We start from the raw sequence: 19572 nt of genomic DNA on the forward strand, positions 1-19572 counted from the left end.
TTAAGCAGTGGCTAATATGACGATGCAATGCAAGTCACGATGTGCATTTGCATCATCACTGCCTGTATATATAGGTTGCCCAAGTGGACAGGCGCACCGAACTCAGTTTATCGTGGTGCTGTTGTATCTCACCCCCATGTCTGGGGTACGTTGAAAACGACATGCTTCTAATGAAGTCCGAGACCAAATATTTGTTGAGGGCCAAAAAAAAAAAAACAGTCGCTATCTTCTTCGGTTCTTTTCTTCGCCAAGCGCTTAAATATAATTAACTTGATAGTGTTTAAATTTCAGGCAAAAATGTCATTAGCTGGTTTTTATAGAATACTTTGCTCAAGGAATGCATTTGCCTTTTATGACAAGATATATTTGAGTATTTTCATCAATGATGCTGTATTAGAGAACTCTGGGTAAAACAAGAAATGGCGGCTACATCTGTTACCAGGAGTGTGAAACTTGCATCGGTAAAGTCTTCCGTCTTTTCGGTTTGCTTCACTGAGGTTGGGCATTGCTACTGCTCTTTCCTGGGGGATAAATCTTGCATTGTTGAGTTTGTGTTGTCAGCTGGTGCCGTACCAAGATTCTTACAGAAATCGGGCAGGTATGCCACTGGGAATACGGAGGCAAGTAAAAGACCACACTAAATGTCATGTGAGCGAAATTCGATAGTGGACAGTTTTTGAGTTTAGCTAGCCTCAAAAATTGTTCTCATCTGTCTCCGTGATTGACACAGTCTTTGGTACGTTTTGGCTAAGTGAAATGAGGGAGCTGAGATTACCTCAGAATGGGCTGTGTTCATCGCAGGCAGTGTTCGTGTGACTGTTTTTAGACAACACTATTTGATGATGCTGATTCAGGGTAACTCAGTTTGTCCACCTTGCTGTATTACCTGCCTTGTGAGATTTGGCTTTTGTGCGCTTATGAGTTGCTGCTGTTTTCAATGCAGTGACAAGAATACGCTGCACTTTGGCGCCATCACATGTGCACTGGGAGCCCGCTACAAGTCGTACTGCTCCAACATTGTCCGAACATTACTTGTGAACCCCAGCCAAGAACAGCAAGACCTCTATGACTTCTTGCTGAAGCTTGAGGAGGAAGTGGTTCTTGAAAAACTGCGGGACGGAGTTAAGCTGTGTGATGTGTTTGCTGCTGTCATGGCTCGTGTCAACAAGGACCACAAAGAGCTTGCTGATAAGATGACCAAGAATGTTGGGTGAGCTACTGTTTGTGTCACATCAGTTTTGGCATACTATTTCAATGGAATCTTAAAAGAGCAATAAGGTGGAAGAAAATCTGCTGTATGGGCATGCATTATATATAGACTTGCACCTTTGATGTGAGGGACAATTGAATATGTGGTACTTAAATTGGATATGTCTAGTAAACAAGATACTGTCTTGTCTGACAGTTGCAACCTGCAATTAAATAATCATATTTCTGATGTGTGGTTTCCGCATTTGAGCTGGTATTTTTGAAAAGCCTGCATCCTTTTTCATTTCAAAGAGAGTATGTGTGCCTGCTCAGGAGGTAGAAGAAAATGGGTTTCAGGTTGCACTGTGAACATGTCTGTTTGTAGGTTAAAATGAGTGTTACGGCATGTTGTGTCCACAGTTGACTCGAAGTAGTGCTCGCTGGCGGCCGCTTATCGGCACGGCCAAAAGTCATCTGCTCAGGTGCGCCTGGGGGCCTGTCGAAGGGGTCGTCATTGGTCCTTCATTCACACGGCACAACCTTACTGAACACAACGCCATAAAGGAAAGCGCACACTTATTCAGGGGCTTGTTTCCTTGTTTACAGGCACAACACAGCAGAATCTTGATACAGTTCAATTCATAACAATTTTGGGGAGGTGCAAAATCGTAAAATTCCCCAGTCGGAGTGCATTGTGTGCAGTGGTCAGAATTTTGGATGTTCTGAACGCTCCTGCACCACTATGGATGATGGGAGTGGATGCATCAGCTTCCTTAGCCCTATCTGCACCTTCTCTGCGATGACTGTAAAATCACCCCACCACGCCCTAACCCGAACAATAGACTCCACATCATGGTCACAAAGGGCCGTCTCTTTCCTGCTTAGCTTTTGCTGCAGAGCCACAGAAAGAAAGGAGTCAGAAAGATGTATGCTTTTGCATATAAGGGGGGAGGCTACCCTTGAACACCAACTTTATTTCTTGAGATATTTAAATGAAATTATCAGGGTATGCTCATAGTACACACATTTGAAGAACTACCAAGTTTCATGGAGCTTGGCTCATCGGTTCTCAAGTTAGAGGAGTATATCAAGATAGTTTACATTGGTCCCTAGGGGCAGGCCTGGAGAATTTGCAAAATGTGCTAGCAGTGCGAAATTTGTTATGGTCATTCCTAGAGTTTCCCCAGGGCAAGACAATTCCCTTTTTCCAAATTTCCTCTCTGAAAAATTTTAGCACAGCCCCAAATTTAGTCTTATAATTTACATCTGACTTAACGATATTTTAATTGACTACCCCTAATTGCACATGAAATATTTTGGAAAAAAAACGAATTGTCTTGCCCTCAGAAATTTACTTAAGTAACAAAAAAAAAAAAAAACTCATGAAAATCCAATAAGCGGTTCTTTCTTGAGATATGACTTTCCCTAGCAGCCACACCGTGCAAAAAATTGATTCTGAGAAAACGGCTCTCAAAGGTTGAGAGAACAATAACTTTTTTGTTTCTTAAGTTATTATGATGAAATTTTCAGGACAGGCTCATGACATTAACAAATGAAAAACCGCCAAGTTTCATAGGATTGTGCATGCTTGTTCTCAAGTTAAGAAGCATATCAAATTGGTTCGAATAGGTCCTTTATATCAGGCCTGGAGAAATTGCGAAAGGCACTGGCATTGTGCAGTTTGTCATGCTGATTCCTAGATAGGTTCCTCAGGACAAGACAAAGCCCTTTTTCTAAATTTTCTTGCTGAAAAATAGCATAGCACTGAATTTTTTGTTATCAATTAGACCTATGTTGATTAATCAAATTAATTATGACAAATTCCAGACATATTCTGAATACATGGGCTTGCCTTGCCCTCAAAAATTTATTCAGGTACAGTCGAGCCCTCTTATAACGGCCCCACTTAAGACGAACACTCTCTTATCACGAACAAGTCCAGTGCGACCGTCAAAGTATACATTTAGGGCTATGGCGCTCCGTCTCGGCTACAACGAACATCTGTGCGACTAGCCGATCGGCTACAGCGAACGCCTTGGTGTCGCGGACTACTTTCCACATGCCGAGATCCGTCTATCCTGTCCTCTGCAAGCCCCTACAATCTGCATTCCCGATTCCCCCACGGCATTTCGCCCAAGGCATGATGGGCGGCGCAGACTCAGCAAGCGGCTGCCCGGTTTATCTCTCGCGGCATCTCGCTGGAAGAACGAGGAGCGGCCCAAACGTGGCAAGCGACTTCCCGGGTTATCTTCCGCGGCATAAGCGCTGAAATGCATAAAAAAAAAAAAAAAGCTAGCCAAGTCTGCACTGAACGCGTGTTGCATCTCGAGGCATCGTGAGCGACCACGCAACGTTTAACACGTTGCACGAAACCGTTCAAGGGCACGATGAGACATCGTAAATCCGGCGATCGCAAAAATGGCGAAAGGCGAACAGAGCGCACGAAGTACAGACAGCCAACAACGACAGTAAGCAAAGAGCCGGAGCAGGCGACGCGGGGAGGTTGCCGGCGCAGACCGACGCGCCAGTGGCCGCAGCAGCCAATAGTAGTCGCTTGATCCCCCGTGTTCTCTCGAAGCGCGCGCTTTGCCCAATCGCAGCCTTGAATTCGAGCGCGGGAAACTCGAAAGCCGCCATGAGGTTCCCAATCAGAAGCAAGCCACGCCTCGACCGCGCCGCCGTCGCCGCTGCTGAGGATGGCGGAAGAAAGCGCAAGAATTCACATACTAAACAAGACCAAGATGGCAGCGCTCAATTCGGCGGGAGAGAAATGGCGCGCGCGTGAAGTTTGGGAATTTTCGGCGCTTGCTCGCTGCTACGCGGCTGCCGCCGCTTGTTAAATAATTAATTTCGAGTATTTCTACGCCGAGTTGGGCATTGATAATTACAGAAATGGTAGTTTATAAGACATACTACCGGAATATATAACCTTCCAAAAATCAACTGTTTCGCGATTTTTCGGTTTTCAAAGGTCGCGTCCCCCCTTAATGCGCATTGATCAGATTGATTGCCTGAATTTTTGTGTGTGTGTGTGTGTGCTGTTATAAACCCTATTCACTATCAAATTTGGCGGGTGGCAGCAATGTGTCGCAACCCGTAGGGGCCATGCGAACAGCTATGATTACTTTTTTTTTTTTTATATATATAAAAAGGTACACATGACAAAAATGCTCACGCAAGCAGGCTTGAACAAAAGGCGTAGCACTCTACGCATATTTTGAAAACAGCTGCTGGGCGGGGTCGCAAAACGCTGGCATGCAGTTTTGCCAAATCACATGATCTCTCAACTTTTTCGCGTAGCTGTACCTGCAACAAGTGCCTGATTGATTGCTTATCACAACAGTGCTTTGGCCTTGCATGTAAAATCTTGTGCACCGTATTTGGCAGTATGGGCAGTATGGCTTACCTTTGGTGCTTTTTAGTTTTGCTTCTGAGGGGAAATAAAATATTGTTAGTGGAAAGTTTCATGGCAAGGAGACATCAAATAGTGACACTGAATTTATTACATCGTTGTTAAATACATATCTTGTTTCATTTTGAAGGTTTGCCACAGGGATTGAGTTCCGTGAGAGCTCGTTGGTAATCCAGTCGAAGACTACAGCAGTTGCTCGAAAAGGTTTGTTCTGATTATGTTTGCTGCTATCACTTCCTTCAGTAAGTTCTCAGCTCTATTTTGATAACAAAGGCATTCAGAGTAGTACTTCATTTGTTTTTTGCTGAACAGTTTTTATGGTTGAGCTCAGATATAGCTCAGATATAATGAACACACATATTATTCCCTTTAATATCCCATCTAAAAAAAAAAAAAATCATGCAGTATTTCGTCTGTCATTCAGTATATCACTCAGTGTGTTGCACCCATACTAGCGGCGCATCTCCTAACAGCAGTCTTTGATCAGTTTTTGTGCACAGAGATGGGTCAGCTGTGCAGCCACAGGCACCTGCACTAGCACTGTGAAATCAAATCAATGATGGGACTAACGTGGGACATGTTTGTTTTGCCCTTCAGTCTCTAAACCCGATTGTAACAAAATAGAATTGAAAAAAAAAAAACTGGGCGGGATTTTTCTTTCCATGTAGATTTTCATTATATGTAGTCATTGCATTTATGATCCAGAAATACAATACAGAATGGAAACGGAAATTAAAAATAAATGTAGGTGAAATCACCTTGAAAATTACACGTTTCCTCTCTTGGTCTACCCACCACCATTATCCCAGGAAACTTGACTCTTCCCCTGGAGTCACTGGTGATCTCTACCGTCCCCAGTACTAACAAAGGAGTTATTGGTGCTCTTACCTTGGGAACAAGCTCTTAGCGGTGTTGGGCGCATGCTGCTCGCCTGTTGCCTTTGTTTGTATTTTTGCTGTTTTTGAGTTTGAACTGTTGCAGTTAGTGCCACATTCTAAAAGTGAAAGCATTGGAGACTGCCGTATTTTCCATATAAATGTTCCGTTGGCTCTGGGGCACGGTGCAACTGTGGTTACCCATTGCGATTGTAGACATTGCTTCATGTGGGAGCATTACCAAAGCAGCCGGAGGAACTCCTTGGTTCCACAGCGTCGTTTGAGAAATCCTGGTCTATTGACTGAGTGCGGCAGCACAGAACTCTGCACTGCCATGGTCAGTCAAGTAATTCGAACATTTTCTTTGGTCCCTTGAATTAACAAGAGTTTACTGTATTCAGCAGTGATTTCACAGCTCCAGCCGGTTTCATACAGGTTCTTTCTGGTTAAAGAAAAAAAGACGGTGTGAAGCCTGTATAAAATTTATGCTGATTTTTCAGTAGGGTATACACTTCTCTGCCATTTTGGCTTACCTTTGCAAATACTATGGGCATTCTGAAATAAACAAGATGAGGGGTGTTTGCTATTTTAAATTTTTCTCACTTACGTACTAAAACGCGCTTTTTTTTTTCTTCTTTTTTTTCTCCCCATATTTGATTCATATTCAACGATTTCAGTAGTGAAGCAGGCCGCTCGACAGCTGTCTCAACCCCACATTCTCCTCTTCACGTGGTTGTAGAGCACTTAACGCCAGCAGATGGCCAGGGCTGTTCAGCCAACCCCACTTCTTGCTCATTGTATCTGTTGCTGTCAGTGTGACCGGTAGTTGGTTTTAAATTGTTTTATCCAGAACTACCATATTTACTCGCATAAGGCTCGCACTGTCATAATCCTCGCACCCCCCACATTGCCTATCGAAAATTGAAAAAAATTTTATCCTCGCATAATCATCGCACCCCACCCCCAATTTACTGCCATGAGAGTCGACTAACGCCATCTTTCAAATGCTACTGAAACTAGCTGGCCCGGTTAGGTGCATGCAGTACCAGGTGGCGCTACCCGAACCACCATCATCATCACCAGCTCCGATCACTATCGCCTAGAGAAGGAAACGTCAAGGTGTTTGTTGTCACTTTTGTTGTTCCGCTGGTTCCGCCACACGTTCTCCCGAGTCCCGCGCGAAAACGTTCATAGGCCTCGTTCAGTGCATGCTACTTTTGTCACTGTGCTCTTGGTGCCGCTTCGCCATGGGGTGATACGCAAGCTACACCACCGCCTTCAAGCTAAAAGCTGTCAAGTACGCTTTGGAGCACGGCAACCGCGCCGCCAGCAGGCACTTCGGAGTCAACGAGTTTTGCGTCTGCTACTGGAGACGGCAGCACGACAAACTCAAGGCAACCAGCAAGACTCGGCGTTCCTTCCGTGGTCCGAAGAAGGGCAAGTTTCCTGGAGTTGAAACTGTGCTCCTAGACTACATTAAGGCTCTACGGGCGGATGGTTGCGCCGTGTCAGTAGAGCTGATACAGAACCAGGCTCGCGTAATTGCCAGGAAAGAAGGCATCTCTGCGCAAGATTTCCAGGCAAGTAACGGGTGGGCCACGCGATTCATTCAGGAGGCGGACGACGCTTTGCCAGCGTCTACCTGCAGCCTATGAAGACAATATCGTGGACTTCCATCGCTTCGTGATACGAATTCGGCAAGAAAAAAAAACTTGCTTACTCTCACAGATAGGGAATGCGGACCAAACGCCCCTCAATTTTGGCATGCCGAGCAACACGACAGTTGAGCAGATAGGTGCGCGGTCTGTGCACATCAGGACCTCTGGTGCCGAAAAACAATGATGCACTGTGATGCTAGGCGTGAGGGCAGACAAGTGGAAGCTGCCACCATATGTCATTTTCAAACGCAAAACCCTGCCGAAAGGAAAGCAGCCCTCCGGAATACACGTAAGGGTACAAGAGAAAGGTTGGATGACGGCAGAGTTGATGATCGACTGGTTAAAGACTGTGTGGCACGGCGACTGGGAGCACTTCTTTGTCTGTCGCTTCTCGTTCTCAATAGATTCTGTGGTCACCTCATGGACTCTGTTCGCGCGAAGTTGACTGAATTATGCACAGACATAGCAATAATTCCAGGCGGCCTCACATCAATGCTACAGCCTCTGGACGTGTCTGAACAAACCTTTCAAAGATAACATTCGGAGGCTGTATGCAGAATGGATGACTGAAGCCCAACGTGCTCCTACGCCGGGCGGCAAGATAGAGGCCATCTGTAGAGCAGCTGTGCAGCTGGGTAACAGAAGCATGGAACATGATTGGAGCTGAAGTCGTCGTGAAGAGCTTAAAAAAAAACTGGCATTTCCAACGCATTGGTCGCCACGGAAGACAACTTGTTGGGGGACGAAGGTTGTGAAGGTGAAGACTGTGAGGCTGAGTAAGCCGACGAAGCAGCGACCAGCGATAGCCATGGCAGTGTCGACGCAGACTCTGCGCACTCGGAGTGATGGTGATGCTGTGGGCGGCCAGCCTTCGCAAATAAAGTGTTTTTGCAGTCAGTGTTTGTCGTCTCCGTGCTTTTAATACAAACGTAAGTCCTGCTTGAAATTAATGTTTTGGTTATATTTACAATAGCTGGCTTGAGAACCCCGGTTCACAGCCTATCTACATTTGTGTTCAGCACTCTAAAGCATTTGTTTAAAAATTTTATCCCGCATAATTATCGCACCCCTAACTTAGCACCGATTTTTTGCGAAAAAAAGTGCGAGCATTATGCGAGTAAATGCGGTGTGTTGGACATCTATTTTCAGTGCCTAAAATGGCTTAATTTGTTGCTGGCCGCTTTCTGTGCTCCTTTACTTACTGTGCAGCTGCACCGATGCTTCCCGCTAACTGCATGCGTATCTTGTGGCATTGGCAATCGTCGATTTTAGGTCACTTTCACCAGAAACGCATATTAACTCCAGTCGCATTCATTTAAACTTGCGCAGTTTCTGTCCGCAGTTGTCGAAAATTGCGCTCAACTGTTGTGGTCTCGCTAGGTGCTTGTCTCAGATGAGAGCAGGCATTTGCTGTTTTGAACTGTAAAAATATGAAACACCTTTCACTAGTATGCACGCATTTTGAAGGGGAGGTGAAGCAGCCCGTTTTTTTCCATGCAACTGCACTCTTCGTTTCCTTTGGCATCTGTGTGCTCCATGACATTGGCACAAGGTACCAATGAGACTTCCTCAGTAATACTCCCGTAGCCATAACAGCGTGCTGGCACCTAACGAGTGTTTGCCATGGTCGCATGCACACAAATTACTCTACCTGAATGTACAAAAGCCCTGTTGCAGAAAGTGGCACCACCGTAGGGCAGCTCTCCCGCAGCGTTACAAGGAAGTTTTCTGTCCAATGAGCATTGAAGCACTCGGGCCGAGCCAAAGCGTTAAAAGCCCGTTGAATGTTTGTGATCAACTGTAGTCTGTACTATATGACCTGGTGTTGATCGTGCTGTTTTGTTCTATTGAGGGTTTAATGTTGTTATCGAACTGACTTTTCCTTTTGGGATGCAGTAGGAATTTTGGTTTTTAAGCTTTTGGAAGTAGCCTAAGCTTGGTTCGATGCCCACGTTAATGGTATGCTCTATATTGCAGGCATGGTCTTCAATGTCAGCATAGGCTTCTCAGGTCTACAATGCAAAGGAAGTGGTGATGAGAATGTCAAGACATATGCACTCTTTATTGGAGACACAGTCTTGGTGAATGAGGTAAGGCAGTTTTTTACGGGCTCCTGTTAAACGAGATTCATGACTGCATGCTGAGATAATTGGCAAAGCGTGGAGTATTTCTTGTTCCATCAGCAACTTGTATGGGCTTCCATCTGCTGCCTTTTAAACCTGCTCTTTGCACTTTATACCTGAACTGAGTTTCCCAGTAAAAGACATACAGTTAGACCTGGCTGTAAAGAAAGCAAACGAAATCTACAATTCATTTTCGATCACAAGTCGTTTTTGTATGGAGGCTTGAAGAAGACATTGCAGAAAGGAAATTAATGTAGGCGAAATCTAATTAAAAATGTTTACTGTAAACACGCATTTTTTTGCAGCTTTTGAACATGCGCTGTTGTGCCACAATCCAAAAGCAAAAGCATCGGAAATTGGTGCATTTACCGCATAAATGTGCTATCTTTGCTGGAGAACGGTGCACCTGTGATCGCTAATTGGGATCGTATACGTAACTGTCGCGTCGTTTCATGTTTTGTAATCATGGAACTTTTGCTTGGTTATGCTATATTTGCAGTTACTCAGCGCTAGCTTGCAGATAGTCGGCGTAGCGGGTTCATAATACTAAGGTCAAACATAGTAGCACCTTCATTGCGTGGAGTGTTCAAATGCATATGTTTCAGTTGGTGTGGCATTGTGGAATTCAGAAACTCCATAATATTGAGGAATTCGTTGTGTGGTGGCTCGTTGCATCCAGGTTTAACTGCATATTCTGCAAACTGTTTTTTCTCGCCATCAAATGAAAATTCCTCTTCAGATGTCCGCAGAGAACACTTTTGCAAAGAAACTAACGGCCGTTTCTCGTCGTGTGCACTCTGTTAACCATGATAAATTGTAATAATTGAGGCACTTGGCTGTTTTCTACATGAAGGTACTTTTCTCAGCTACCATGAGGTGTTTACTGGATTATTTACAAATAAGCCAGAATACAAACTATATTAATAATATATATATATATATATATATATATATATATATATATATATATATATATATATATATATATATATATATATATTCTGGCTTATTATTCTCTAGTGATCGGATACCATGCAGACTTTCATAAATTAGACTGGGCCATACCATAATATCTGTGCAGATTGACTGAAGATTGATTTCAGAGTGCCACGAAATTAGTCCAAAGGCATCCCCTTTGCCCCTTTGCTTCTCCATTGTTATCGTGTGCACAAGTCATTCAGAAGGGTAAGACACCTGATGAAAAAAAAAGATAACTGACTTTCGTTCCGAACAACCTTAACAAGGAAGTGTGTTTTTTGCTGTTGTTAATCCTTCCTTAATAGGCTAATTGCTTAATGCTGACACTCATTGCACTGATCCTATTGCCTTCACAGCTCTTCTGGTGAGAGCTCTGCCATCTTGTTTGGGTCATTATAATGTGTTCTTGCCCACTTCAGCCATTGGCATCCCTGTGCAGTTCAAATTACAGGCTGTTATTGTACAGTGTATGAGCATATATATTAATAATGTAGTTTGTATTCTGGCTTATTTGTAAAAGCTACTGTAAAAACCTACGTATGATTAAGCTTTTTTTCCCCCCGAATTCATCATGTCTGTTTCCCGCCTTGTATTATATATGGATCCAAACAAATTTCAGCTAAATTTGCAGTTGCTGTCTCATTATTATTCAGCACAATCAGCATCAGGCTTCCAGCTAGAGTAGGTGCCATCTAGCGGTAGCTTCGGTTGACTGTTTTGGTGGTTTTGTTTACCCCACACTGGCCCCACATCCATCGCGACCTTGTCATGACCACGGTATTTGCGACACACGCATGACCGGAAGCAGGTCAGTCGTTTCTCGTACGGTGTAAGACTGGCGAAAGCTCCACTCGGAATTTTACACAGGCCTCTCCTGTAGCCATGCTGGGCATGCCTTACAGCCGAATTGCGGACATTTGACCTCGCTTTCGAGAAATGCAGGATAACAAATGTGGCTAGAGGTGCTGAAGAAAAAGTTTCTGTGGGAAGATGTCACTAGCGAGGGGTGACGGTCGCGGAAGCACCAAACCCGAAAACACATCCTAAGTGCACACAGCGCATGCCTGTGCGCTGTGCTAGACGGGAACAGGCGTGAGCGTGGCACATGCTAAAGAGTAGCTTGTGTGCTGACGTCCCACATCCGAGCTGGAAGCAGCCTAGTAGTTTACAGCAGCCAGAGAACCCTGTGGTTTTCGCAGTTGCTGGGGCAAATATGAGCTGCTCTTCTCACTGTGTATAAAATTCTCTGATCAAGCGTGTCAGTGCAAAAAGGGGAGCAAAGCAGCATCAGCACATTAATGTATGCGGCACTGTTTGACAACTGGCATGGTGGGGCATTCGGTGCGAAGTGCGTACGCCGCACGGAGCAACCACGAAATGTAGGGCAAATGAGTACTTTTGTTGACCTTTCTTCGCTTGCATTTAGGCCATTTCACACAGGGACTGTCAGTCTGCGGGTTGCATGTCACATGTCCGCACGTCACCTCAAACTGGTTTGCGGTCTCATGCTGTCAAGCGGACTCGGCGTACAGAAAAAGCAGACAGGCAACTCACTGAATGAACTGAATTTGGTAGACTACTTTAATGTGATTGGCAATGCCGGGAAGCAGTTTGGAAAAGGGAGGAGACAAGCTTTTGTTCATGTGCACCTTGGGCCTGCCAACCTCGTCATGTCGAAATTCCTCTATTCAACAACCCTCTGCACCCCAGCCCGAACAGTCAACAAACTTCATCGCAAGAGTGCAAAGGCCCGTCTCCTTTTATTGTCCCACGACTGTGCGAGCCGCAGGCTGCGTGCTCGCATTGAGGAAGTCCATTTTTGGGAGCCGAAACATTGAGGCTGATTGCCACACCTAGCACGCATAGCTTCGCAACCCGCTGCTAAATCCGTCGGAGGAAGGCATTTCACATTTCTCACATGTCCGTTCCGTGGGCCGACAGTATGTCTCGCATAGTAGTGACATGTGAACACGTAATGCGTGGACTGATGGTCTCTCATGTGAATTGGCCTTCATATGCAGATAAAAACATTTTTTTTTTTTCCGTTTTTGCTATTTCGAAATTACACCTCGTATTATATGGGGGTCATAGTGTATGCGGGTTTTTGGGGGCGGGAAAGAGCTTTCTAGTTTATTTTGAGGGTGTTGCTGCCAGTTTGTTGTAACTTTTAGAGTAATGAACAATTGATGGATTGGCTCAAATTTTTTTGAAATAATGTTATACTAGAAGTATATACATGTTCTTTTTCTCTTGGCTCTAGGGTCAGCCAGCAACCGTCATTACAAACAGCAAGAAAAAACTGAAGAACATTGCTATTTTCATCAAGGTGAGGAAAGCTTAGGTAATTTTGTGTCTTGGGCTGAGCTTGATTGTTCTGCAGGATGAGGAGGAAGAGGAGGATGAAGAAGAGGAAGAAAAAGAGGGCAAGAAAAAGGAGGAGGCACCAATCTTGGGACGTGGTGGTCGGCGGACTGCCATTTTGGACTCTAAGCTCAGGGTAAGACCTCTTTCTCCACTGAGGGAATGTAGGGCATAATAAAATTTTGACATCTGCTGTTTAAAGGCAATCACTGAGCTTCTTAAGGGGAGATGCTACTCGAAAACATTTTTTTCTTAATATTGATGCTAAGTGAATGAAAATTGCACCACTTATAGAGATTGATCTCCTCTTTCTAAATATGCTTTTAGTTTTAAAATAGCTTAATGTTTTCATATTCTAAATGCCATGCATAAGTGAAAAACAATGCATGTTTGTGCAGCTGCTGTACATAGCAGCAAGCATGGTAGGGCAGAGCCAACTAGTTCTTCTTGTCCCCAACACTCCACTGAGTGCAAATAAGCAACATAGCAACATTCCCTTGGCATGCAATGTTTTGAGACAATTTTATATCTGGTGCCTTGTTTTTAGTGGCTAGCACCAGATAATTTTTTTAATTTGCATGCCCAAAAATACTGCTGATTGCATTTAAACCTAGATACTTGCATTCTACACATCCTAAAGATTATGCATGCCAAATTTGGTGTTGATTGAACTAAAATAACGACATAAAATATTGTGCACAAAACTCATATTCGACCCAAAATACGAATTCGAGAAAAATGCGATTTAAAGATACAAAAGCTGTTTATTGCTGTTGTAGCAGCACTATCTGCATGAAAATTGCACACAATGCAGGTCAGGGTATTATGATACAGTGCACAGTTTTAGAATTCACCAGCACCATATGTTGCTCCCACAGTGACATTGTGAGCAGCATTCTCAAGGCGTGCTTTCTTGGCTTTTTAGTGATGCTGAGACCTTGCTTCTGTCAGCCACTGCTTTGTAACCACAAGGTGCACATTTTTTGTTATGGCATTAAACTCCTTATGGTGCACTTGTTTCGGCAAACCAAGAACCACACAAAATCGGGAAAGTTGATTGTATCCAGCACCAATAACGAGCGCCGCAACCCCTGCATTGACGTTCACGGCAAAAATCTCCCTCGGGCTGGCTGAAGGGCGTCGTCCACCGGAGCTGCACACCGCGCACGACTACGACACAACGGACGTGGCACACGCTACACTGCTGCAACACAGCTCTAGAAACGACGAGAGTCCTTTTCACTTCTTGGCCAACTCGCGAACGGAAAGTTAGCACCGTCCGCGCTCCCGACATGCTGCTCGCTCGCCAGTGCGTTCGCGGCACCGATCTCGCCGATAAAGGCACTCGCCGTACTAGGTCTCCTCAATGCTCGAAGATCCTTATCTTCTTATCCAATGCACTGACGAAATCGTCTAAGCTGTCACTGAAACTTCAGTGCCCAGCCGGCTTCGAGCTGTCAAAAGTGTCGCCTCCGCCGAGGTTAGGCCTAGCTTCCGCGGACGTCTCCACTGCACGCCGTTTCACTTTGCCGGTGACTTCCCTTGAACGCGTGGTTTGATCGGTACTTTCGACACCGAAAGTCACGTTTCTTCTCGGATTCTATCGCAGCGACGAGCACGGAGATGCGTGAAATTTTGAAAACATGCCGAGAGAAAACTAGCGGGCAAGCGTGACAGCGAGCTACGCGTCGCATGAAGAGCAGACGAGCTATGGCCGCTTCCCACACTGACAGCCAATGGCGTGGTCGAAATCGCACCACGTGATTTAAATGGCCAGTGAAAATGCTAGGTTTGGGCGGCGAAACTTTTTTTTATTATTATTTGCTGGGGGTTTGTGAAGCGGCAAAGCCAGCTTTAGGGAGAAAAAGCGTAGGTCTGCCGCCTTGCAAAATTTCAGTGGCGTGCGACGCCGCGATTTGACGCGTCACGCGCTTGAACATGGGTCGTATCTGCCCCTTCTTTAGCCACCTTGCGTGCTTTAACAGACTTTTTAAATGATTTCGCGACTGTTTTCGGATCTGATTTTTTTATATATTAAAGAGGAAGGATCAGTGTTGCTGAAACAGTCAAAATCACAAAAGTGACTTTTTTACTGAAAATCGCCGTTTTTCGACCCGCGTCTCCCCTTAAAACTTAATTTTTGCAGTCCATGTTGATGCTCTAAGAGGGCTGTCCCTTTATCGGGAAATTGGACCTATGGATGCCTGTGGTGACCGTGGTTATTATTGCTGAATTGGCTGTGGATGCACTGGCAGTAGGAAATTATACTGCTCAGTGGTATGCATACTGTCGAGCATTTTTCTGTGGCACTTTGATTGCAGACCGAGCAGTCTGCAGAGGAGAAACGTCAGCAGAACCAAAAGTTGCTGGCGGAACGCCTCAACCAGGCTGCCAAAGACCGTCTGGCATCACAGCGAGGTGTGCAGAAGGATGAGAAGTATGTTTATTTGCGCTGTCTATTTAGAACGTTTGTGTGCTGGTCTGTGTCCTTCTTCCTTTTTTTCATTTCATGAATAAGTACCGTATTTACTCGTATAATGCTCGCACGTTTTTTCGCGAAAAATTGAGGCTAAGCTGGGGGATGCGATAATTATGCGGGGAAAATTTTCGAGCAAATGTTTTTGAAGCCAAGACATTACTTTCAAGCAGAACTTACCCTTGTTATAAAAGTACAGGGTTGGCAAAAGCACAAATTGCTAAAGCACTTTATTTACCGCACGCAGCCTCATCATCACTCCCTGCGTTTCTTGGTATAATGCTCACAGCAGACCATACAGTTCTACTCTTGATCAGAAACTTGATCAGAGTCCGTGTTGACACTGCAGTCGCTGTCTCTGTGCTACGCAGAACTCGACACCGAAGTGCCTGCTGGCAGCGCGGTTGCCATGCTGTAGCCCGTACTCTAAAGCTTTCAGCTTAAAAGTACCTGTATAACTTGCGCACCGCCCCACCGCGATGCGGCACCAAGAACACTGTAGACGATGGAACAAAGCAAGCAACACGGACAGAACGAAGGAACAAGACGCGGAAACAGCTTGCAAAATGGCGCCGACTACGAGCATCATGGAGGTAAAAAAAAAAAAAAAAAAAAGACGAGCATGATCGGTGATGATAATCTACCTGCGCACGCTATCGCTGCCTGGTAGCGCGTGCACACAACGAGGCTAGCTAGGTTCAGTAGCGCTCCAAAGATGGCACTTGTTACTACTAGCAGATGACTGTTGCGGTGGTAAAATTGGTGTTGCGATGATTATGCGAGGAAAAAAAAATTCAATTTTTTACTCCCAATGTTGGGGGTGCGAGCATTACAAGTGCGAGCATTATGCGAGTAAATACGGTGTTCATATCATGAATTAGAGGTCAAACGTGTTTTTCTGTTTGATGGTTCTTCATGCTTTTTTCTTTTTTAGGTGCATATAGTTTAAACTTGAGCGCTTAAGTAATTGAAGGCTATTGGGGATGGGGAACCTGTTGTTGCAGTCAAACCTGTTTTTTTTTTTTTTTTTGTGACAAAAAGGATACTAATTAGGGGTGTGTAATGTTGAATATTTTCAGTATCAATAGTAAGAAAACAAATTGCATAAAAATGGCAAATCGTGTATCTATTCAGTGTGGAAAACGTTTCAAGGGAAAATAAATTCCCAAATGTTGACCTTATTTTTACTTTTATTTTAAATGGCTTGGGGAGGTGACCAACTTAAATTTCAAAGATGTGCACAAAAATATACAGAGCTTATCATGCCAGTGCACAACCTATAATGCGATTATCCAGAGTAGGTGGCAAGGTAAAATCGGTCAATTTACATGCTGACTTGGCATAGGAATGAAGGTGGTAACAAATAAAATAATATGTTGGGTACTAAACTTCTTTAATTTGGGCTTTGAGGCACTAAATAAAATATCCAAATTATCGCAAGGTTGAGTTATCGAAGGCCTCCCCCCACAAAAAGAAGTTCTAAAAATGGGGTGGTGCCTTGTGAGAAGGCTCCATCCACAAGCAACGTGCAGCTTGTGACAAGTGTGCAGAATTGGAGGAACATCATGAACGTACGCTGTGGGACAGTTAAGCTGCTTTTAAAGGGAAGGAGAAATGACCAGTCACTGACCAATCGGCATCCAAAAAAATAGTGCACAGCTGGATTCATTCAGTCAGCTGGCGTACATGCGGCCATTATCCACCTTCACCTTGAGGCTGGGCAAAGCACAGAAACGTGAAACTATAGGCCTGGCGATAGGGGCTTCCTGTCGTCACACTTTCTGTCACATACATATATAAGAGGCGTGCGTGCTACAAAGCACCATGCAATATAGGTGGGACGTTGAGGTGACTTGCCCTGCTTTCCAGAGCGCCGTACAAAATTCTGCGAGTAGACGTTGACTAAATTTGTCTTTACAGAAGTCCCCATAAAAAGAAAGATGGCTTAGCTCTGCTATGCCTGGATATACGTAGCGAAAAGCAGTGACTACCGCCGGATCAGAAGTTAATTTCTCCAGTCTTCTGCGGCATTCGCCAGCAGCTAAACTCTCCTCGGCTTCCATCTCGAGCGCGTCGTTCGCCAGCATTCTATAATTCTTTTATAGGAAAGGAAAGGCGCAGCATGTGTCACTCGCGGAAGGCAAGAAGCGCCGCCCAGCGGCACAGCGGCGTTGGAGCGCACTCGTTCTAGCTTGGTCCTCATAGCAGACAGTATATGGGTGACATCACATTTTTTTTTTAATGAGGAGGTGTCGCACACCTCTGAAGCGTTGCTAAGCAACGCCGGCAGAGCTTGGCGAGGGGGCTGCACAGCTGGCCATGGCTGTGACGTCACATGCATGCGCAGAACTAGGCTATGTGGAGACACGTGAAGCTTCGGTCTGACACGGGTAGTGAAGCGACGGCTGCATCCACCTGCGCTACGCGTGACGTCACTTGGTCGCAGCATACGCAAAGCTCGGTTCCGACCCTCATAGTTAAGCTTTTCGCTTCAAAAAGATCTGTTGCATGCTAAAGGGGATAGTTGCAAGTAGAGTATCTGTTGCGTTGTGCACGACATGAGAGCATAAAATAAGCCCATGTTATTCTGCTTGAAAAAAGGCTTTTGTTTAATTTTCTGGTTTCTCCACCTGTTTTCTCATTGTACCCCATGACGGCTGCTATTTGTATGGCTTTTTTTCCCTCACATTTTACTTTTTACCTACTCTGCTTCGAGTGCTTCAGAAAGGCTCAGCAGGGTAGTTCTGTATTATTCTCTTACTGATCTCACTCCTGCAGCATAGCTGCTGTTACCAACTTCACGCGCAGGCACACTGGCAATGTGCGCTGTCAGCAGTGTGCGCAGCGAGGCAGTGTCTGGTCATCTCTACGCTTTGATGATGCATGTTTTGATTCCATGTCAGAATTGAACGAGCAGGCGCACTTTCCATATGCATGTTTTTTAGCCTGTGGGAGGTAGTGCACCGACATGTAAATGTGCTCTTGATGCCCTGCTTTTTTACACAATGCCTTTGCACAAGGAAGCGCTCCCTCAGTTTTTTTTTTGCGCAGGTGTGCGGATGCATTCTTGGGCTGGTGCAATTCCTTGTGTTGAAGCAAATTTTTTTTTTCTTTTTTTCTCATTCCGAGACGTTGTATGAACGACCCTTGAATGCCATCACATAGGATTGCTATGTTTTTTGATCGCTGTGAAAGACTCTCAACAGTTTATCTTCACTGATTTATTTATTTATTTTGTTTTTGTATTGAGTTTTACTGGAGACCAAAATAGTCTGATGTTTCTCTTTTGTGCAGTGAATATCAAGTGCATTAAAGGGGCTGTCCTTAGCTTGTATTGTGCATTACTTTGATTTATTTTTGGCAAGTTCAGAATAATTACAGAAAGTCAGCTGTATCAGGGCTGGGTTATGCACAGTTAGTTTACTGTGTTGTGTATACATCAGGAATTTTATTGGTGATGGTATGCGAAGAAATGTTTACGTATGGAAATGGCAGAGTACTTTTGTTATGGTATTGTTCTGCAAATATGAAGCTACTGCCATAATTCAACTTTGCTGGGCTGTTGGTCTTTAGATTTGTGATTAGAAGTTGGAAAGTGAATGTCATTGAAATATAAAAATTTGAGATAAAGTAAGTGATCTGGTACAGAGTAACCTGTTTTGTTAATGTACCACAGATGATGTGGTACTGCATGGTTGAACTCTAGTGTGAGTGAAGGAGCATTTAGGCATTTGTTTGTTGATACTAACAATCTCTTTTTTGTTGTTACTTTTTATGCTTGTACCAGGATTCGAAAGTCGAACGTCTCGTACAAGTCTGTGAACCAGCTGCCAAAGGAGCCAGAAGTTAAAGACCTGAAAATATTCGTTGGTGAGCAGTCTTCTGGTGACTAAACAAGGCGTGGGTGGAGCATGTGTGCATGCAGCGCTCGTGGTTCATAGCAACTGTTGAAGGCCTTTGAATCAGTGGAAATGCAGTCAAACATCATTATAACAGTCTTATTTTGAGTGAAAATTTATTATTTATAATGTCCTGTATATATCGTGAAAGCATGCATGCAATTCTTACAAACTAGACTGTTAATATTTGAGAGGATCGAAATCGATACTACATAGCAAATTCGTGCATTAGTGGATTTGGCCGCCGGCACATTGTCTAGGTAGCTTAGTAGCCTGTGCACCTTTTAGAGCTTGCTCTTCACTTTCTACTGGCATCGTTTCCAGGAATCTGCTTATAGAAAATTTCTTGGTCAGTCAATCAGTTCGGGTTCCACGGCACCACTGTTAAAGTGTTGCCAGCAGAGAAGAAATCCTCAAACATAACAGGGATCGCCACTAATCGGTGCATGCCCGCCTTGGCTGAATTAACGAGCATCCAGTACCATGAACTTGCATGGGCCAGGACAGCACGCCTAGTTTATTTTCCTGATTTCTTAATTGAAGATGGTCAAATTAATATTTTACTCTAGACAATTCCCTTAAAATTCAAATTGTCAGTAGAC

The 19572-nt window shown here is 44.5% G+C and overlaps 1 protein-coding gene across 1 annotated transcript in view; it reads left to right on the forward strand.

Annotated features, from left to right (window-relative positions):
* Positions 1 to 19572, forward strand: part of dre4 (SPT16 homolog, facilitates chromatin remodeling subunit dre4) — an 84819-nt gene that overhangs the window by 16308 nt on the left and 48939 nt on the right. Inside the window, exons 8-14 of the mRNA XM_084587862.1 lie at positions 944 to 1210; positions 4731 to 4804; positions 9111 to 9223; positions 12495 to 12560; positions 12615 to 12731; positions 14917 to 15032; positions 18859 to 18941. Coding sequence (XP_084443988.1) covers positions 944 to 1210; positions 4731 to 4804; positions 9111 to 9223; positions 12495 to 12560; positions 12615 to 12731; positions 14917 to 15032; positions 18859 to 18941 — 836 coding nt within the window. The remainder of the gene's footprint in view (positions 1 to 943; positions 1211 to 4730; positions 4805 to 9110; positions 9224 to 12494; positions 12561 to 12614; positions 12732 to 14916; positions 15033 to 18858; positions 18942 to 19572) is intronic.

This window comes from Amblyomma maculatum, chromosome 1, assembly GCF_055883805.1.
Source record: "Amblyomma maculatum isolate TAMU_Amacu chromosome 1, ASM5588380v1, whole genome shotgun sequence".
Taxonomy (NCBI): Eukaryota; Metazoa; Arthropoda; class Arachnida; order Ixodida; family Ixodidae; genus Amblyomma; species Amblyomma maculatum.